Below are 23,658 nucleotides of genomic sequence, written 5' to 3' on the forward strand. Positions count from 1 at the left end.
CAATTATCATTGTTTTAAGCTTTCGTATAGTATCTTTATTTAGTTATCTTTCAGTATGGTTATGATATGTCGCTTCAGGTTTAGCTTGGGGTCACTCGTGATCCTAGGTACCATGTTTACGTTAAGGGGGTAGCCTCGGGGCGTGACAAACTAGGTGCTCCATTTCGTGCTAGTTGTCAGCGTCAGAACATGTTTTATGTTCTTCAGACTCGGCATTATTGATGAATGGTAGATATACACTCATTTTTTGCCTTTTAGTTCAAAAAATTAGTGTCCTCAATGCCTAATTATGTCCTAATTTGATGATATTTTGATGATTTGCCGCTATGAAGGCTAAGGGATAAGACAAGGATTATAGTTGTAAGAAAGGCCAAAAATATTGAAAGAAGTGTAAACTCCACAATGAAAGTCGCCTAACCAAAAGGGCGGATCACCCAACTGGCACGACCTCGTTCAATGTGGCAGTGCTCACAATTCCATTTAATTGAGGCAAGTAGGAAAACTTGAGGTGAAATGGTGACTCACCGAATATGAAGGACGAACAGGATGACCATCGTCGAAGGTGACAGGACTTGGAAGAAAAATTAAGGCTGAAAAGGCAAACAAAGGTGGTAATCGCCAATCTGTCGAATGTGAAAGTCTGACTCAAACGAGATCACCAACTGAGGTTCAAACACATGAAGGCTGAAGAAAATGCAAGGCGAGCTAAAAAACAAGCGGCGAGCCCGACTAACGTCGTCGAGTTGGTCACGTTGTGAATTTTGAGTAATCCATCAGTGAGAGTTCCTTGAGTAATCATGTCATGTAGACCACCAGATAAGGATTAGAAGAAGGACCTTATAGAGTTAAACTCTATTGCACGACTTAAAAGTAATGAAAGAAATGGAATTTCCTAAGCATCACGTAGTTTCTCATTCATAAATATGGCTTGCTTCACACTCATGAACAAGACTTTACTAGACGTGGCTTATGAGACATAATCCTAGAATCATTCTAAACCTTGTGCTCTGATTACCAAGTTTGTCACGACCTAGGGGTACTCCCTAGATGTAACATGGCATATAGACCCCAGAAGGACTCCATACAAGCCACTTAGCATATCATAACATACAATAAGAGTAAAAATGCATTTCAAGTCCAAGTCTAAAATTTTCATTTAAAGCAAAAGCAGAATAGACTCTAAGTCTCAACATAGCCATCTATTACAATATTTGAATAGGAAAAGGGCATAGCCCATACAACATAGTCCAAAAAGGAAACACAAGAAAAGAAACTACAAGTGAAAACATCTGTCCTCGAACCATGAGGACTCACCAACAAGCTAGGAGAAATGAGGAAATCCAAGCTTAGCCACTACGACGACCGCCTTCAGACCGAACCCTATACTTGGGAAAATGTAGAAAAAGTAGGCGTTAGTACAAAAATGCACTAAGTATGATAGTCATGCATAAAAACATTGAAAACATGCTAAAAGGGACATTTCATTTGAAAGTATGCAATTTACAAGTTTAAACATGATTTGAGAGTTTAGAGAGCATAAGTCATAAACATAGTCAATACATAGATCATCTTACATAAGAGAAACACTTCATAAATAACTTTAAAGCATACTTGTGCAATGCATGAATAAGACCCCATAAATCTCACCCATTCTAAGTAAAACTCTTAAGGCCATCATTCATATTATTGTTCTTATTGTTGTGGGAATAAGCCTTAACCGACATGAGACAATGTGAGCTATAACATGATCACCTAGTGTTACCCACACCGAAAAGGGTTGTCCTACTTGCCTAAGGTAGAACCATGGTTTGTTAGCTTAGGTGGATCCACTAGCTAAACATCCTATAGGGGCACGTAGTTTATGGGATAAGGAGATTGTTACTAGAAACCTGACCTTTCTGACGGAAGAGCTTCTATCTCATGAGATTGCTTCTAGAAACCCGGCCTTTCTGACGGAAAAGCTTCCATCTCATATTCAATGTCCACTCGGTGCTAAGCATTAATCCCACAGAGTACTTATTAAGCCATAACTTGTTTCCTGGAGGGATGTATTTTGACAATCAACCCAACTTAGTTCATTAGGATAGCTCTTAGATCATGCGTGAGAATAACCTTTCACCGTCCATGTCTACATAGATTCAAATAGGTAAGAAAGCCTTTCAGCCTTAGAATCATCATATTGTGAGAAAACCTTTCACATCATGTTCATTATGTGTGAGAATAGTCTTTCAATTAACACAACAACATTATCATAATCATGGACACTTCATTCATAGTCATGCATAATTGTGTATGTGAGAATAGCCTTTCAACAACACCACAATTACATCATAATCATAGAAACTTCACTCTCAAAGTGTTCTTAAAGCATATACATAAATCTCATAATCATGTAAAATTATCATATCTTACCCTTCATAGATCTAAGAGCCCATTCAATCAACACATCTAGAATTCACTACATTAGACATGGATATAATCATAATTCAAGTAACCCAATTACTACATGCATAATTTCATAGCATACTTTTATCATCAACAAACCCACATCAGAAGATCATAATTGAGAAATATGGGGGTTTCATGGGTTCTTGGGAATACAAGATAAAAATCATAGGAAATCATCAATTCATACATAATATATCATAATTCAATCATTAGAAACGATTTTCAAAGGAACCCATGACTTTGGAATCAAACCCTAACATTTGGGAATTTCTAGTTTTGAAATTAGGGTTTTGAAGGAACTCCATGGATGAAGAACTACCATACCTTAACAATGAAATCCAATGAATTTGAGTAGAAACCCTTGTTCCTTGAACCCTAGCTCCAACTTCCTTCTTCTTCTTCCTTGAAGTTCTAGAGAGAATATTTGGAGAAGGTGAACATTCCTTAGGATTTGATTTGGGTTTTGGGAAATAATGAGGTGAATGGGTGTATTTTGACTTAAAAGACCTATATAGGTATATAAAAGTAAGGCAAAACTACCTCACTTAATACTAACTTAAAAGGAACTTCCCAAAATAACCTTCACTTTAAGTGGGCTGCCTAGGCACCACGTGGGGCTCCACGAGCTGTGGTCGTGGTCCCCTTTGTGGACTTGAGACAGTGGCTAGGCAACATGTGCCTTTAGCCCACAAGCCCAAGGCATCTTCACGAGGGGCTCCACGAGCCGTGGTGCTAGCCACGAGTCGTGGTCCCTCTCGTGGGCCTTAAGGCAGTGGCTAAGCCACTTCTCTCAACCCTCACACCACCAACTCCCTTCCACGAGCCTTCCCACGAGCCATGGTCTTCACCACGAGCTGTGTAGTGGCTCATGAAAAGGAGCAACTTTTGGGCAGATTTTGGGGAGGCTACTGCTTAGTCCACCACGGGTGGCACTACGGGTCGTGGAGGTGGGGGCAGTGCCTTGTCCAACTCTTGGGCCCTTGCCAATTTTCCTTGGCTCTAGCCCTTCTTCCTTGACGTTAACCCTCACGTTTAGCTCTAGTTTAACCTACTAGTTTCCGGGGTGTTACAGTAATTAGTTTGATACATGCAATTTAGGTTTGATGTCTATAGTTTGCTTGAAAAAGGGATTATAGTTCAGATCTATTATATCGTAAGGTAATAGGATGTTTAGGCATGCATATAGATGAGATCGAAAGGAAATTCTATGAACTAATACTATGAGATTAAAAGAAGATTAGTGTCATTGAAGATGACCCAACATATCCATGAATGTTTAGCACTATTGAGCAGCACAATTACCCTTACGTGACATCAATTTCCAATCCCTACACCCCTAGATTACTTGTTAATTACTTGAATTTCCGAAGTTTAGTTTAATTGTTACATTTGATACTACAAACTCTTTTAGTAGATTTTGTAGAATCATCCACCCATTTGTACTAAACTACTACAATGAACAAGTCCGCATTCTTGATTTCTTAGTTGATTTCTTACCATTATACCATCACAAAATTAAATTTTGGCCATGGAAATTAATTTGGAAGATAAAAATACTTTTAAAGATTTCATGCTTTGCTTGGTTGGTGCAGAAGGGCATGTTTGACTCATGAAGTGCTTCATAAAAAGGAAGAGAAATATGTTCAAGGTGCTTCACGTGTGATCAAGATGGAGAAGTTAATGGACATCTTTTCCTCCATAGCTAACTAGCTACAAACTTGTGGAACATGTTTCTCTGTATTCTTGGTGTGTATTTGATGATGAGCCTATTGTGAATACACAACTTCCTTAATCAAAAAAAGAACAACTAAAACCTTAACTTAGTTAGCCATATAATGCCTGGTGCTTAAAAACATCAAGCTACCAATAGTATGTTTAGCAGTCAACAACAAATCAACGGTTTTTAGATAACCCCAAAAGAACATCGCAGATGGCTTTAGTGACCAACTTACATACATCAATAGCAAAAACATATAGTTGGCCAACATCATTCTTCAACTATCACCCTGTACATAAATAAAAAAATAATATTGTCAAATTTATAATTTTAGATGAATTGACATAAAATAACACAAGGACAAGAACCACGGAGCATGGGGGAAATTGTCGTATTGAATAACTTCATCAATGTAAAATAATGAACATCATCAACAATTATTTAAGGAAAAACAGAGTAATAAAAAGTTGCAGCAAGATACATCTGCTCTGCACCAAATTCCAAGTTGGAATTCTATCGAAAAATAGTTTGACGATTGAAAGCCCATACTAATTTCAAGTTTGTTAGGACAACGATTACAAGAGTTCAGATAAAATGGAAAGAAAAATTCACGAATGGGAGATGAGAATGAAATATTTTCTTGGCCTAAACACATAATCTACACAGCACATCCCAGGTGGAGCCAAAATTTTAAACTTATGAGCTCTTTCAAGTTCCATTCTAATCTAAAAAACTTTTACATATTTAATGAATTTTTAACAAGGTTTGGACTAAAGCTACACTAGTAACTTAGACTTGAGCTTGAATATTACTTTCCTTGTGAGTGTTGGAGTGTTAATAAAATAGCGGACTTTTTGACACCTTGGTTGCTGGAGTGTTAATAAAATAGCAGACATTCTGACACCTCGGCTCATGATAGTGACTCTATATATAGCTTATTCTTATTTTGTAGTTCGTGATAACCCTAATTTTTTTAAAGTAGAATTGATCCAACTTGATTGAGACAAGTTCCATGAAAGGGGAGGATTTCTTGCATATATTCTATGGTTTTGTATCTTAGTCTAAAACTTCTTAGTATGTTATTTAAGATAAATGAAAAGTGTTGCTATGTTTAGAAGATGATAATAAGCTTTCTTTGATATGTCTTGTGAAGTTAGTCTATTAAGATATTGTTACCACTAGTTAGCCCTTTAAGCTTGTAGCCTTTAATTTGTTAGTTGCATTTTTACCTTGATTCAATTTGTTTTATTCTAGTTTTTGCACCTTACTTCCTTGAGCATTGTAGCTTAGACTATGATAGAATTGTTAAATGTGAAGGAAGGAATGGTCGAGTGAAAAAGGTGATCAATGATAGCTACAAAGTGATGAAGAGAAAAAAAATGAAAAAGAAGGAAGATTGAAACGTCCTTGATATGATGAGAATTACTAGTGAAATAATTGATGAAGAGAGCTGATAAGTTCAAGAAAAGAATAATGGGTAATGAAGTGTAGAAAGTTTAACGTGCTTAGGGAAGTGTAAGTCACTATCATAGTTGGCCTACTCATCCCTTAGCCAAAAATACAACCCGTTAAAGTCCTTTTTGATTCTATTCATCATGCTTAACTAGTGGGGGTATACATAATGGACAAGTCAATGGTTCTTTGTGCATATATATGAATTTTTTTGTGAGCAAGAGAGTTATGCTTTGATGCTAAGTCCTTTTTACATTCATTCTTTGATTTGAATGTATGGACTATTACTTCTTGTGAGGGTACTTGTGTCATAATATATAGGCGATGTCATTTACTTTCTTTGACATCGTTGGTGAGCAAGCTTACATTTGATGATTTAGAGTCTGTCTCTAAGTGAGAATTGTGCTTCGATGCTAAGTCCTTATTACATTCATTCTTTGATTTGAGTGTGTTTGGATTATTTCTTCTTAAGGGTACTTGTTTATTATAGATAGGTAATGTTATTTACTTTCTTTGACAAAGTCAGTAAGCAAGCTTAATTTTGATGAGTTAAAATCCGTTTTTGAGGTTAGGAGATTAGATGTTTGTTGTTTGATATGATGAAGTTGCTAGATAGCCTAATTATTTGTATCAACCAAAGTGGTGGGGTGTTCCGAAGCTTGAATTATTGAAATGAGTTTTAATAATTGCTCAAGGATGAGCAAGAGTCTAAGTGTGGGGTAGGTCATGTTAACCACCCTACCCTAATTCAATCATCAGCAGTCACTGAAAAGTACATCATCTCTCAGTGTAGGTCTCTAAGTTCAATATGCAAAGTGAGCAATCAAAAACCTTAATGTTATCAAAAAGCTAATATATATATATTATATATCATCACCAGAACTGAGAACATCTAAAATGCAGTTATCAGCTAATTATAAGACAGCTCTTCAGAGAATTACCTCAGCAAGGGGTTGGCAAAATTCCTTTCACTGTTGAATGGAGTAACTTCAACATATTATCTTCATTCACATATATCAACCAATTCAACTTCATACAGAAGCCATGAGTCTGGCATTATTGGAGGCTTAGCCTTGCTCCCAGGGCTGCACCGACAAAAGGCACGAGAGCAGAGAAATGTTTAAGTGTTGGAATCACAACAAATAAGTTTTAAAAAAGAGCATTTCAGCAATGATTTGTATATACCCCAAAGATGGTGGAATAGTGAGTCTTCTCTTTTCACCAACATGCATGCCTATAAGGTTATAGCTTAGCCACCCATAATAGAATGCTTGAGATATAAAGAAAATAGTTTCAGTCCACGAAAATGATTACCTTCAATGCCAATGTTCAATCCCTTTAACACTTTTTCGTAACCTGATCAATGACATCAAAATAAGAATATAAAGGGATAATCAGTTAAGTTAATGGTGGAGCAGAGCAGTGATTGTGTGCGAGAGTAGAGAGAGAGAGACCTAGACAAAATTGATGAGGAGCTGCACCAATGGTTGAGCCAACAGTGCACCCTGTATCTCTTAATTTGGCGATGAAATGAATTTTGATCTGGGCAAAAGAAAGGATCATTCAGCAGCATGACGTTTGCACCATCTCTATTTGAATTTTCAAATAGAATCACCTGTTTTCCTGGAGAAGCTACTTTCCCGTCCACTTTTCCCTTCACCATCACCTCAACAGTTAGTCCATCAGGTAACGTATGCATCTGTGATGATGTGGCACTCTCATTGATATCCTTAGCATTAGCAACTGCGCTCCGATTTTCCATCTCCAACTGAGATTGTATACTTGAGTCGCGATGCTTTTCTTGGTTTTTGATCTTCCTTTTCTTTTTTTTCTTTCTCTCCTGCAAATGACACCTTTCACTTACTGATTTGGGACTTGTGTCTGAAGATCTGCATATTCATAGCGCAAGGGGAAACCAGTTACACGAGAAACTTAATGTAAAAACTACCAAAAGTCATCCATAATCAGCAGTAAACAGAAGAAGATAAAATATTAATGCAAAGATCGTAGTACACTAATGAAAAAAACATAATATGCATGAAAAATTCCTACCGGCAGACTTGCCTTAAACTGACTTATCCTAGTACATCTTGCAAGTCATGTAATACTGTCGAAAAGGAAAACTTGAAAGGGAAACAAAAGGAAATAATAAAAAAGCTTACTTTCCAGTGATTGGTTTCCAACATCCAATTGTTGCCGTTGGACAGTTCCCCTCGTTCATTGCCTTTGGTGTATCTTCCTTGAGTACGCAATCAGCTACTATATTTATAAGAGAGCCTCCTGAGGATAAGACGTAAGATTAACCTTTCAATCTCCCACCATGTAAGTTAGGCTTAAAAGGTCTAAGATGACAGTACGATGTGGATTACTAATATTGTCAATCTTCCAAAGTAACATTTGTTTTTACCATGCGGATACTCCATGTCATATAACTCGAATCATAGAATTAAAACTCTCCACACCTAAGTTTTCAGGGAACGGCACATATGCATACATTTCTTTAAATGGTGAACAAGAAATATCAATATAAATAGCAGTCCGGTGCACAAAACATCACACGTTAGCAGGGTCCGGGGAAGGTCTACACCACAAGGGGAGTGAGGTGGACAGCCTAACAAAATGCAAGCATTAGTGGTTGCTTCCACGGCTTGAACTCATGAACCTATATGCAGAGGCGGATCCAGGATTTTGAAATTTTGGGTGCCACACTGTCTTTTGATTTGATCTATTTAGAGCTTTGGTTCGGATTATCTGTCTTTTTTATTTATATAGACAAGTCGATCGAACAAAAAAAATTGATAGTTGTGATAATTTTGGACAAAGCATAGAAATTCAATAATATTACATATATCAACAAAATTATATTATGTATTTATAACATTACAAGGATGGACATCTAGAACTAAAAGTTACTATAAATGCATATTTAGATGCTCAAAGCAAAAACTTAATAAACTCTATGAACTTAAAAAACAGAAGAAAGAATTAGTAATATACAAAAAAAAAAAGGAACTCATATGGAATAAAGATTCAACAACAAATAAAGAAAAGAAAGAAAATAAAAAGCAAAATAGAAAAAGAAAAAAAGAGGACTAATCTCTCGTAAAGCTGTAAGCTTATTCAATGTAAAAGACAAAATAGTTCTATAGAAGTGTAGCAGGCTGGGCTCGTTCTCATTCCCTGTGGACAGAATATATATATACACACACACACACAATTCCAACCGAGGTGTGCGCGTAACATGGCACCTACTCCCATTTTACTTGATTTGGGAAGTGCAACATTATAATTTTATCACTATGTGTTTTATTGACATTATGTATCAAATTCAATATTTCATGAGAAGACCAGGCACATTGAGATTAACTAGCATTATGCATTAAATCCAACATTTCATGAGAAGACTAAGCCATTGAGATTGGCTATTAATTTTGTGAAGTCAAGTGATCAACTTGCAGATATCTCACCAAGCCCCTCATCAAGCCCCTCATTGGTCCTCGTATTAATTCCATTTGTAACAAGCTAGGTACATATGACTTGTATGCACTAGCTTGAGGGGAGTGTTAGAATAGGAATAGGTATATACAATCCTACTTAGAATGGGAATAGAAATACGAATAGGAATAAGAATAGGAGTAGTAATAGGAATATGAATAGTAAATAGTAAATAGTATCCTACTTGGTAAATGATTATATTGTAGTTTCTATAAATGGAGTCTCTGTGTAATAATGTAGATAGACAATTCAATAATATTTTTCTCATGTATTTCTCACATGGTCTATAAATAGATCTTTTCTAGGGTTTTGATTATCATGATATCATTAGGAATTAACATCACCTATTTTTGGAGAGTTATTACTAGCATTATCTTGTAGAATCTTGCAATTCTTTCATCATTCTTCCTAGAATTGTGAATGGAATTATTGTAAGATCACTAATGATGTACTCCAAAATTGCAAGAACTAAGTTTTAATTCAAGGTTCATAATGTTTCTCTTTATCTTAGTGTTATTTAGTTAGACAGTTCTCCTATTCTTTGCATAAAGTTATGAATAACTAAACTCCATAACTAGGGTTCTGGGACCTAAAACAAGAACGAGGATAATGAATTTTTCATATTAAATCTTCTCATAAAGGTGTAGGTCATTGTGCATTAATGGAATTATTAAAAATAATGAGTTTGGTGTGTTCCTCGAATGAAGAAAAAATTGTTTTCTCTTTCGACTTCGGATGATCGAGGGTATAAGTTTCACTCAAGTAATGGGACACTTAAAGTGTGTAAAGGGCCCATGGTACTTATGAAGGGTAAGTTGCATCCTATATTATATTATCTTCAAGCTAGAATAGTTGATACAAAAGCAATTGTACCTTCTGAAAAGAGTGATCAGAATCAGTCTCAATTGTGACACTTGCGATTTGGTCATATAAGTGACAAAGGATTGTCTTTGTTGAGCAAGCAGAATTTGTTGGATGAATACAAAAATCAAGTTTTGAATTTTTGTTACATTGTGTGTTTTGGTAAGCAAACAATGGTGAAGTTGAACAAGAAGGCAGAGCACAAGACCAAAAACAAATTTAGATTATATACATTGAGACTTGTGGGCTCCAAACAGAGTTCCCTCCAAGAGTATTGCCAAATATTATGACTTTGATTGACGATTACTTATATACAAATTTGTATTTTTTTTTTCTCTCTTAATGTCTTATTTCTTTAAATTCCACACTTTATTTGCATTTTGCACTTAAAGCAACAATAAACATAAAACTTTTTTTGTTCTTTTTGCTTTTGACAACACTGGATGAAAACTGAAAGAAAAGTCAAGTGTCTTCGGACAGACAATAGGTTTAAATTTGCAACTCATCAATGATTGATGCAGCAGAGAGGGCATAGTGAGACACCAATTTTGTGATGGAACACAACAAAAAAATGATGTTGCAGAAGGTATGAACATAACACTTAGTGACAAGGCACGAAGCATGACTTCACACTCATATGGTAGCAAGGTTTTTTTGGCTGAAGGAGTCAATAAAGCTTGTCATTCAATCAATAGATCTCCATCCATAGATATTGAATTCAAAACCCTTTTTGATATATGATCCAATTTGCCTGCTGATTATTCAAATTTGAGGATATTTGATTGTCCTACTTATGCTCATGTGAAGGATGGCAAACTTAAGCCGAGGGCAAAGACGTGCATATTTCTAGGGTATGCAACTGGAGTGAAAGGTTACAAGTTGTAGTGCGCAGATTAGAAGGCTGCAGTGTTAATTATTAGTAGGGATATGACATTCAATGAATCTGCCTCACTGGACTGTCAGAGAGAGAAGGCAATACCAAAAACAGATCAGTGACCGCCCAGTAGTTCAGAAGTGAAGGAGGTGAAAAACTTTAATCAAGATAATGTCGATTCACCTATGCAACAACAATCATATAGCATTACAACAGGCGAAGAGAAGAGAAGAGAGTGATCAACCAACCAAAAAGGTGTGCAAATGTAGTTTGATAGGAATCTTCTTGGATATGCAAATCTTGTAAAATTTGCTTTGTCAGTTGCAGAGACAATTGATGTGCTTGAGCCTAATAGCATTAAAGAAGTTATTTTTAGTTCTGAAGTTGATTAGTGGGTTGGTATTATTCTCTTCATCAAGCATGGAAGCTTGGTTCATTGCCAAAGGAGCAAAAGGTAATAGGCTGCAAAGGGGTTGTTGATGTGAAGAAGCTGTCTACACATGATATTTTGGAGGATATGATGACCAAGGCAGTCTCAGTCAACAAGTTTACCCATTGCCTAGATTTGATTGGTGCAGTACTCAGTAGATCCCGTTTTAGGGTTCAGGGCAAGGCAAAGAGACATTCATGTTGATGAAGAGAATTCAAGCCAAGGGTAATATTTCTTAATTATGCCTTGAATTTTTCCCTTGTATGATTAGGAAACTCATTGTCCTAATAGATTTGGGAAAGTAAAATACATTGTTCTTGTAGGATTGGAAGAACCTTTCTTTTATAGGTTTGGACTATTTGAGGTCTCTATATAGGGGTTGTAGTTGGGGATTAATTAGCTTTGTACACTTCTTCTCTTTCATAGTGGAAAACTCTCTGCTTCTATTTGGAGGATTAGGCATAGTCAAACTTCGTTAAATTCTCGTGTTATTTTTCTCCTCTATTAGCTTTGTGTGTGATTGTGTGCTAGTTGATCCACAATCTTTTGGCAGCAGAAATGCTAGCCAGACAGACACCAAATCCAATTGTTAGTACCATCACTTATGTGACCCCTACTGAAGAAGTTATGCCAAACTACATCACATAGTTTCATTCCTTTTCCCTTTAGCAAATAAGTATGAAATTACCAGAAAAATGAATTTGGTGATATGATCTATGAAGGTTAATTTAGTATGGTTCTTTCAAATGAAGGAATGAATCCAGTTGGGATCGAGTTCCTAAAGGTTCATTCCACAATAAATTAACAAAATTGAAGTTAAAGTGTAGATAAAAGGCATAATACATTAACTGACACTCACACTTCACCTCAGTTGGCAAGTAAGCACTCCCACTTTGATTAGGCACATCAAGACAACTCAACTCATCTCCAGTGTGACAGTTGAACACTCCAACTTACAAAATTACCATCTAGACACCTCTAATATTTATGCGTCATGTCAAATTTGAGTGTCCACGAGCACAATGGAGTAGAGTTGGAGTATTTAGTTGTTAGTTGAGACCAAGTTGAGGTGTCTAGATGTGCACTCTCAAAGTTTAAGCGTTTATTTGTCAGGTTAGGCTAAGGCAGTAAGTTTAAGTATGTTTATGTATTATGCATATATTAGAAAGTCTACAAAACTGTAGAAATAAGTTCTACAGAAACTATATTTTCTATCCTTTATGCCCCTGCTGAACACATATTCTTTGATGCACCGTAAAGTTTGTGAATAGGGAAAAACCACTTCTAGGGCATGTGGATAACAAGGACCGAATCTTAATATAATTTGGACTAATCATGGACGGCAAAGTTAGGCTAACAATTGGGATTGATATCATTATTGTTTTTTCGGTGCCAGAAGTTTGTTGAAATAGTCCTAATTAATTTAGCTCACTAACAACAAAATAATTGCTTATAACTCGATAAAGTGAACAGGAAGAGAGCAAGGCCCAAGAGACCACTTGAAAGGAAACGCCACATGTGAAAAGCTTGTTGATGCTTATGCAGAACCCTATTTGGCACCAGCGGCTATTTTTAAAACTGGAATCATGCACAAAAAGACACTACTTAATTTGAAAATAAAAGCCCCAATAGATCATCAATGAATCTAACTCCTAAAAGTGCTTCAGATTCAGATCATTCCAAGCAATAACAAGTACATATCAACATCAATATAAGATTAATTTTCCCCTTACACACTATGAAAACTAGATATTCTTAGCTAGATAGAAAGCTTACCAAAACCATGGCTAGCATTATAGGCATCTGAAACCAATTGTGCATGTTGTATCTTTGTGTCGAAATAGCACCTTGCTATCTTTTGTTCCTCTAGTTCAGAAAGTTCCTCCTTGTACAAAAGTTATTGGTAAGAAAAAAAATAGACGCACTTGGAAGGTACCAAGACAAAGAAGTTTAGCATAGCAAAATATAAATCATAAAATTGCATAGACAGTGAGGTTCAACAACAGTACTCATATACACAACTTAATTTTTAAGCCAAGGAGAGGAATTTAATAACATGAGAAGCGTAAAAATCTTTAAAACAAACTAGTAAACCATCACATTAGTTGATAAGAAAATGAAAAGGATTATATATACTACCTTTTTTGGGGCCTGGAGTATTTGGTTGGCATAACTCTTCCTAATACTCAAACTTTGAGAAACTAACTTGAATTGTTGAAGAGCTACTTGCAGTGGATTAGACTGATTCCTGCTCATAGTTGTTAACGCTAGCCCTAGGTCTCCGACAAAAGTTGTATCAGATTCTTCCGGAGAAGAAATTGTAAATTGTTGGTTCATATCCAAACTGGAAGAAGGAATTGTAAGTTGTTGGTTCATGATGTGCTGATCATCCTTGCCCCAAATTTTGTCACTTAAGTAGAACAACTCTTCCTCATGTGGGATGGTAGGAGTCCTGCTGTTCTTTAAATTGTTCTTGTATTTCTCCCTAAGACACCTGACTTTTTTTTGCAAATGAAGTGGTGTGGCTGATTTGTGACCAAGAGATTGTTTAATGGAATCATAAAGTTGAACATAATCTAACCTAATTTTCCCTTTTTCAGTTTTCAACTTTATGAGTCCCTTTACGATTGTGATTTCATCCTCTTTGCTCCAGGCACCAACTTTTTCCGAACTAGCTCTGTTTTTCTTAATCATTTTTTTGTTAATAGATGAACCACCACCAGCTGCAGGTATCAATTTTCCTCTCCTTAGCATTATCTCACAATCAACAATGTTGTTTGTAACTTATTTACATATATATATAGTAAAATACATACCTTGGGGTTGGGAACAGGTTCTTCGACTACCATCTTCCCTCTTCAAACTAGTCTGACGATATATAGATACGTTTCTTTTATTTATTATTTTATATTTATAAGTAGTAAAGTAAAGTAATTTAATGGAGAGGGAGAAAACGAAGAGTCATGCAACACAAACTCAAACACTTTAATCATTATTCTCATCATTTCCAATGTATAAAAACTAGTATTCCAACCGTAGTTGTTTATTATATCATCCATCCAATAATACTTGTTAATTATATTAAAAAGGATAGATGTCCTGTTCACTTTATAAAATTTATGGATAATTTTATAGTTAATTTTAAATTTTTCCTTATTATTAATTATAGTTATTTTTCTATTATATTTTTCAAAATATTGTATTTATTATATTTAAAGGGTAATATAATAAAATTATTCTTTCATTTATAATTTCTTAAGATGTGTGTCAAACAAATAGTGAACAATTATTGTTGGACAAAGGGAGTATTGACTTGGCACACTCTTAAGAAATAATAAATAATAGGGCTAATACTATTTTATCATTTAACTTTATTAAATTTAATATTTTGAAAAATGCGTTAGATGCTAAATAATATTTAATAGCAAGGATAAAATAGACACAAAAGGTAAAATATATCTTGATTTTCTAAACTAAACAAATATAGTTGAATAAATATTTTCAATATAGTGACAATTATTGTTGGACGAATGAAGTGGTAATTAAATACTCCCAAAGGCCAATATGTATGTAGTTTTTTCTTTTTTTTTCCCTTCCTTTTCTAATAAAATAACTATAAAGAATACAAAATTTAAATTGATAATTAGAAAATAAAATTTATTGATAATTCTAACTCATTAAATATAATAATTGTTGTTCACACATATTTTTATAAGTTTAGGAAGTATTATTGTTGTTGTCGCTGCTGCACACATATTTTAATAAGTTTAGGAATTATTCTTATTGTTATTGTTGTTGTTGCTGTTCACACATATTTTTATAAGTTTAGGTATCATTGTCCTCGTCCTCGTCCTTATCGTGTTTGTTAGAAATAACGGTGATATCCAACGAGAAACTTCTAGATAATCGGAAGCAACTAGTAAAGAAAAACACTAGTTGAATCATAGAAAATATACATAAAACAACCAATAACAAACTAAAATATAACTATTTTTAATAAATATTGAAAGTGTAGCTAAGGGGTCCTACTAAATGCTAAAATATTGTCATTTTAAAAAAATTTCCTAAGAAATATTTGACTTTGTTTTGAAAGAAAAAGGTTAAAATTGTCTTTTTAGACATTTTTTGTCAAATTATGGCCACATAATTATGGCCATTTAGCACTAAGCCTAAAGGATATACAAGTCATTTCATCAACCCACTCTAAAACACATTTTTCTTAGAATGACATTTTCTAACAAGTATTTAATTGAGTAATTATTAAATTATATTTATTAAATTTTTACAATGTGTGTCTAATGTGGCTTCAAGTGAATTTTTCGGTAGATGTTGAATGTTAAAAGTAATGATTTCTTACTATTGAGCCTGGGTCGAACCGAACCCTGTTATGGGTGATTCGGCCTAGTTTAGTACCGGAAAATGATAGAATTTTTTTTTTACATAGTTTTAATATGAAATTGCAATCTATCCCTATTTAGTTTGTAATTACATTACTTTCTGAAAAAATAAAGAAATTGGATGCATAATATGTAGCTCGAATACATTAAAAACTAGTTCAGATACTTTATAAAATAATCAGATACAATGAAAACTAGCTCGGATACATTAAAAATTAGTTCGAATACATTATAAACTAGCTCGGATACATTATAAAATATTTTAGAATTAGGAGAGAAATAAGGAATTTTAGAGGTTTTTAGAAATAGAAGGGAATATTGGAAATAAGAGAAACATAAGACGTGTATTTCAGTAATTTTTTCAATTTTGTAATAGGTCGATCTGACTCGGCCAACCCAATTGACACCTTTAAATTACCTTTATAGACATTACTGAGATCATACTTTCAATAATTACATATATTCTTATTAATTAAGAATGTTATATCATATTTTAAGTTGGATACATTGAGATAATACACCATTCTCTAAAAACTAGACTAGATTAGGAGAACTGAATATCTGGACAGATTATGTATCCACAATTAACGCCTTCATCCTAATCAACTCATTCTCTCTCATCACAGGTACATCAACTGCATTCTCTCTTCCTTCCTTTTCCCTCTCACGATTTATTTTATTAAACTATAAAATTCTAAATTAAAAAATAAAGAGCAATAAAGTTGAGGTTTATGACTATCATTTATGTCATGATTTTTTAATAGCTTTCAATTTTCATTGTCTTCTAATTTTAGATAGTTGTATCCAATATTAAGGTAAAACTTCATTTATTTAGGGTTTTCTCAATATATTTTCATAGGCTAATGGTTCTCCAAAAAAGAAGATTGCTAATAGAGGTATAACACACTACCATTAATCTATCAATAATAGACCATATATTTTGTTTCACTCGAGCAATTTGTTGCAGGGTCCTTCTTAATATATATATATATATATATATATATATTAATTAATTATCTTAAAAGCATGAACTCATAACTTGAATGTTAAATTACTATAATATCCCTAACTAATTAGGTTGTGACTTTTTCAATGAGTTGTGACTTTTTTGATAACTTGTGACTTTTTCGAAGGATTGTAATTTTTTGATGAGTTGTGATTTTTTCAAAGAATTATGACTTTTTTAATAAGTTGTGACTTTCTCAAAGAATTGTGACTTCTCAAAAGGTCATGACTTTTTCAATAAGACACAAAAAAAAATACTTGAGTTGATACCTACAGACATTTGCGATATGTTCCCTACAGCTTCATGGAATGGCCAGTAATATATTATTAACTTAGTAGATGATTACTTTCTCTATGGACATCTCTATTTAATTCATAAAAAATCACAAGCTTTGAATATTTTTAAAATTTTCAAAGCTAAAGTTGGACCTCAATTAGGCAAAAAATAATTAAAGAAAAGACATAAAGTACCTCCAAATTTATCCGCACAACTTAGTTTAGCAATTTAAGAACTTCCTATAAGCATGTGAAGGAGAAAAAACACAAAAAAAAAAACTAATTTAAACAATACACATGTTATCTTTTTATGGATGACATACTTGATTACTTCTTTTATTAATTTTTAAATATTTTCTTTTCAAGACACTTCTCTAATTCTCGGTTCTTTTCACCTTATTCTTCTTTCCCTTTTCTTTCTTATTTTCCCATTGAGTTCCATAACTACTCCCAAATGTAACTTTTTTCACATATTTTTCTTCTTTTTTTTTTTTTTTTTAATCTTTTCTTGTTTACTGTTTTTCTTTAACAAAAAAAAAATAGGTGTTTAATTCATCCATATCATTTTCGATATCAAAGAAGATTATCAGTTCAAAATATTATCAGAGAAGAAGTCAAATTCCACTAAAAGATTATGAAAACTTCGCCCAATTCATTGATAAATTTAATATTTTTTTATGTAAATCACTTTTTTTGATTAAGGTGGTGCGGTATAGCTAAATCAAAACTGAAATTGCAGTTGAAATTTGAATTAAGGGTTTGTAGATTAAGGGGTAAATTCGTCAAGGTGTGTAATTTTTGGTTAAATTTTAGAAAAATTATAATGGGTGTAGGAGTTGTTGGTTCTATGTGGAAAAATGAGGTCTGCAAATGGAGTATCAAAACTTATTTTCATTACAAAAAGAGAAAAAGAAAAAGAAAACTGGAGAAGTTATTTTTCTTCTTTTTTACATAAAAAGACAAAGGAATTAGTCAGTGTTTTCAAAAATGTTTTATGGGGCGAGTCCCTAGCAAGTCTCGGGGCGTATCAAAAATGTTTCGGGCGTAAATTGAAGACATAGATCCATAGGGCATAAGTCTTAGAATCGGGGCATAAGCTCCAAGCATAAAAACGTAAGTCCTAGGAGTAAAAATGTACACCCTAGGCTTACATCTCACCACGTACTGCATAAAATGTCTCACCTCACGCCCCCATCTTTTAAAACACTGAAATTAGTTAAAGGTTGCGTGGACAAAAATGCGCGTGCTTAACAACACCTAGCCTTCAACTAGGCTGGTGATGGGAGGATTGAAAAAAAATCACTTTAAAGATGTTAAGGAGGGTATTTAAATTTCTGTGTAATTTAAGTGCTAAAGTAAGTTATGTTGTCATGTTCAAGAATTTTTTTTTAATGTGTTTTCTCAAATAATTAAGGTTTTCGAATCTAGCCATAGAGGAGAATGCTATTGTAGATATGATGCATCGGGTGAATAACATTCAGAATTTTTTGTAAAATATTTGACAAAGTTTAATTATACCTCAATACATTATGTCGGGGACTCTAATGAATTAAAATCGTGTAGTTGAGAGACGAAATCAAACTCTTAAGAATATGGTAAGACGTATGATTAGACATCCTTCTTTACGTGAATCGCTTTGGAGAGAAGCATAAAAAATTGTAATGCACATATTAAAATAGAGTTCCAAGCAAAGCAATAGCTAAGACTTGTATGAATTTCTGATCGGTAAGAAGTCTAATATTTAAAACTTACATGTCTGAGAATGTCCAGCCAAGGCGAGGCTTTATAAAGCCTATTAAAAAAATCAAAATCAAGAATTGTTAAATGCTACTTTATAAATTACTCGGAAAGGTTGAGGGGTTTTAAGTTTTACGACCCCTCAATTATATCTTTTTTAAACAGAACATGTCTAATTAATTGAGGATTTTGATTATGGTAGAAACAATGAAAGCAAACAAATTGTGTTTGAAGAGAAATTTAATAATATTTCTTCTACTAGTGCAAATAATCAGGTGGCTTCATCAAATGCTTTTCAAATTGATATTTCCCAACAATCTATCTGGCATAAAATGAGAAATTCAATTTTGGATGACCATTATTTATCTCTAAAAATATGATTTTGACATGATATTTGAAAATTATTATCTTATAATTGTTAGTTAAGGTATAAAATACGCTTAATTGTCAATGGATTCACTCAAAAGAAAACATAGATTTTGAAAAGACTTTCTTTTGTCAATTTAATCGAAAGATTCTTTTAGAATCATTATGATACTTGTAGTTTATTATGATTTAAAGCTACAATAAATGGGCATAAAGTATGGAGACATTGAAGAAACGGTATGCATGGTGCAATTGAAAATCTTTGAGTCTCAAAATTTAAAGCACCTTGTATATAAACTTAAAAATTCAATATATGATTTAAAATAGGCATTCTATCAATGGTATAAAAAATTTGATCATGAGGTGATAGTCTCCTGATAAATCCAACCAAAATTACTATATCGTCAATTTATTTTTAAGATCAATGCATATATCTCAAGTTCAATTAAAATAAATATATTATTATTGTGCTTTATGTAGATGACATTCTATTGGAAAATAGTGATGTAAGTTTATTGCATGAAATCAAAAAACTATTCCGTAAATTTGAAATTAAAGATCCTGATGACGCGTCCTTTGTGCGAATCATTTTCATGAAAATGTTAAGAATGAGACTCTCTATGTCACATTTTCTTCCTCCAATGAGATGAGTGTTATGAATATATATCAAAACAAGTATATATACCGAACAAAATTTTATCATTAACAATCTCAATTATTTCTTATTTTGCAAGATAATCAAATATTTATGCCCATGTTTCAACTAGCCACAATCAATCAAGTCAATTTCACCATTTTCCTCCGACAAAGCCAAATAATCACAAAAATCAGCTAAAAAATCAACTTATTTATCGAACATGCCACCTGATCCTCGCATAGGTGCTCATCATCTCATCTATATGATACCCCTTATCCTAATTCCCTAAATGTCATTAATTGCAAAACATGCTCCAATTGAAGTTTAGAAAATTTCAACTTAATTACTTCATTCTGAAGCACAACAATCACAAACTAGTTTTTCCTTTTCTTGAGCCTTTGTGTGCTCCCAATATATCAAATATTTATTTTACATGAGTATATGAGTCAATTGGTACTCATACTTACATATAAAATCTCTGGTAAAAAAATAACTAAAAATCAATCCAGAACCCTAGATAGAGAGAAGTGTGAGTGATTTGCGTGTGGGTAAGAAAGTGGGTCGGGCCATGGGCCTGGTTTTTCATTTATTAATACCATGACACGTGACTCTTTCAAGGTGAAAATGAAATCTAATTAGAGAGGTAAATATTGCTAATTTTAGTGGGTGAAGGATAAATATGACTAGCTTTAACGGGTGAAGGGTAAATATAGTTTTAACTATCAATTAATATGAACATCATGATAATTTTTTTAATATTAATTATTGATTTCTCCGTCCCTATTTACTTGTCATAATTTGACTTGACACACTTAGTATGAAAATAATGATTGGTTTAATAAGTTTACCATTTTATCCTATTAATTAATAGGGTCTCAAACATATTTACTCACTATATTTTTTAAAGACATTACTTAATGTTAATAAATTGAGGGAATAATAATTTTCATGGCTTGATTTGTCAAAAATGACAAATAAAAGGAGAAATTAAATTAGGAAATATTTGACAAGTATATAAGGACGGAGAGAGTGTCTTTTAAGATATGTGCAAATTTATAAGTGAGGGAGGGTGTAATAAGTATTGAAATTGGAATTTGACAAGTAAATCATGTTTCTTGTTTGGTTTGGTTGGAGTTTTGAACATTCACATGGAGAAGGCAGCAGGAATGGGACGTTGAATGAAATCTTTCCTGAAGCATCGTGGGCTTGTATGTGCTGAAGAGGACTGCAAGATATTCGAGTTTCTAAGCTCAATCAAACTGGAACTCTCTCAAGATGTCAAATCAGCTTATAGCATTATCTTAAATTTTGATTCAAATGCATATTTTGAGAATACAAAGCTTTGGAAGAGGTATATATAAGTGTACTAAAACTAGTGCATCGTCAATACAATGGGCACAAGGCAAGGGAGTTGATGAAAGAAGTTTCTTTAAGTGGTTCAGTGAAAAGTTGATAAAAGGGATGAAATCGATGAGATGATCAAGGATAAACTGTGGTCCGATCCGCTCATTTGTTTTCATTATGAGGCAGAGTGTTGATGATGTGGCAGTGAAGAACAATGAAGATGAGATGTTTTCTCCATAAATGAGAATGTCTATCACATTGACTACAAGGAAAATACACTAACTGTAGCATCTGCTTGGACTCTTTGTCTCATTGTGAGTTTAAATTGTCTCATCTTCATGATGTGAGTTTTTTCGTAGTATGTTTGATAATTTATTTTGGTATTAATCTGCGGCTGACATGGTTACCCTTTTATTTTGTTTAAAGGTATATATGTATAGAACTTTTATCTCCATATTTGTATTTACTTAAATCACAGACAGTTGATTGTCCGTTTATTCAGGCTAGGCCATCGTAATTTGTATGTGTGATCTCATCTCCTTAGCAAACTAACTAATACGACTGCTTAATTAGTTCGTGCTGGGCTTTCTGATTGATCATCGAATGGACTACATTGTAGACAAACCTAGGCTAAGGCTTCACAACAACAATACTAAGGCGATTCTAGCCTAATTTCAACTCAAGGGTGCAAAGGTTCTCAACTAATAACAAGAAATCTCAAGAATTACCCAAAACACACAAAATAAGGTCAAAACGATACAAGAAAGGAAAGAAACATGAAATCATGATAGAAACCTGCCCCACACTTAGCTAATTAGCATGCTAAACACAATCACAAACAAGGTCTAAGGATAGTAAGTCGTAGCCAACCTCGAAGTTCATCGTGTGCGCTCCAAAACCTCTTAACCGACGCTTTTCCCTTCCAAACCGCCTCCGAACGATGCCAGGCTATCAAAATAATGATCCCAACGTCAATACAATCATTTAGACACCAAATTCACAATAATTAAAGATGGAACTAAAAAGGGGCCAAAATGGTATTGCGAGACCTGGGCAAGGAATCCTGAAATTGACTCCGTCAATGGGTCCCAACCAGCTCAAGGAACTTGTGCCCCAAAAATGGGCACAATTTGAACTTCAAAATGCCTCGAAACAGATCATGCACCCAAGACTTTGAGAATTCACAAGAAAGAATCAAAGAAACTTATGAGTTTGATGGGTGAATTACGATTCTATCAACACCCTAACGTGCCCCCTCAACACTTCCCAATCAACAACACAGAAATCCCACAAAAAAGAAGCTCACAAGTTTGCTCTAAGAGATACAAAGTCTCAAAAAGAACAACTGAAAAACGAGATTTAACCACTAAGACTCCAAAAATGGATAGGCCCCTCGCTGGTGGACTCCGCTAACGCGGTTCCCTGGCCGCTTAAATGACATCCGCTAAAGCGATCCAAGCCGCTAAAGCGTTCCATGGCCGTTTAGGTGGCTATACCAGCTCAACAAATTTAGAAAGTGTTGGGTATATAACAAGAGTTAATGGGAAATGGAAGGAAGATGAAAAGAGAGGAACTTGAAAAGTCCTCTTATGCTTTAGTAAAAAGTCATTTCTCCCTCATCGGTGGTGGAAAGAAAAATAGAAGAGTTTAAATAGAGAAACACTTCTATTAATTGTTAAAAGGATTGGAAAGAGGGACCCCCCTCGCGTCGTCGTCGCTCGCTCGGCTCGGCTCGGCTTTGGCTTTGGAAAATGATCGATCGAAAGATTATTTTTGGACAAAGTTTTGTTTTAATTATTTATTTAATTAATTAAATAAAATTAAATGGCCAAAAACATTGCAATTAATTAGTTAATTAACCAAAACGTTCCGACCCGACTCAGATCCGCGTGACCTGTTTTATTTAAATTACTTTCAGGAACAACCATGACCGTTTGAAAGGTTGCAAACTTTCTGAAATGGTCGTGTGGTTTTTGAAAGGTTGCAATCTTTCGAAACCAGTTCCTCTTGGTTATAAATATCAGTTATTCTTCAGATTTTTTACTTACGAAAATTTCTGATTTTTTCTTCTTCTTTTGCACAAATATTTTTCGTGAACTTTACTACCGTTGAGTGGCTCGCTGACACCAGCGTTTTGGGTATCAATACACTGGTGATTGAGATCATTCTATCCTGGAAGGACATATTCCAAATCAAACCTCGGATACTAGAGGGGAATAATTTCCTTAAGGGGACACTGTACATTCAGTGGGCTTGATCTTTTTCCGTTCTGTCTTTTCCAGATTCTAGTATGTTTTACAGATTTTAATTTTTTGTGAATTAATTTATGTTCTCCACTGGTTCATTGGAAACTTTGGTAACTCCGTGTTTCTGGTGGAGACAAAAACCTTCGTGGTTTTATACTCTTATTAAGTTTGCAATTTAAGTTATTGTTTACTCAGTCATTTGTATCAATTTTTGTTTATTACATATTCTGAAATGGCAAATGATAATGTTACGGTGGTTATTGCTGCACCAACCCGAACTGCTCTACCACCAGCAGAGAAATCGGGAAAATTCTCCGCTGTGAATTTCAAAGGATGGCAGTAATGGGTATTTTTTTGGCTTACCACTCTTGGT

General features: G+C 34.0%; 1 protein-coding gene across 1 annotated transcript; it reads right to left on the reverse strand.

Annotated features, from left to right (window-relative positions):
- Positions 1-4,106: 4,106 nt before the first annotated feature.
- LOC125849439 (uncharacterized) lies at positions 4,107-22,967 on the reverse strand. The gene is made up of 10 exons (XM_049529524.1): positions 22,952-22,967; positions 13,417-14,060; positions 13,054-13,162; positions 7,780-7,897; positions 7,233-7,506; positions 7,072-7,159; positions 6,932-6,973; positions 6,803-6,851; positions 6,559-6,702; positions 4,107-4,454 (listed from the first exon to the last, which is right to left on the reverse strand). The coding sequence occupies exons 1-9, from the start codon at positions 22,965-22,967 to the stop codon at positions 6,621-6,623; spliced, it is 1,422 nt and encodes a 473-aa protein (XP_049385481.1). The 3' UTR covers positions 4,107-4,454; positions 6,559-6,620.
- Positions 22,968-23,658: the final 691 nt, after the last annotated feature.

The sequence above is a fragment of the Solanum stenotomum genome, chromosome 12 (genome assembly GCF_019186545.1).
Source record: "Solanum stenotomum isolate F172 chromosome 12, ASM1918654v1, whole genome shotgun sequence".
NCBI classification, from domain to species: Eukaryota; Viridiplantae; Streptophyta; class Magnoliopsida; order Solanales; family Solanaceae; genus Solanum; species Solanum stenotomum.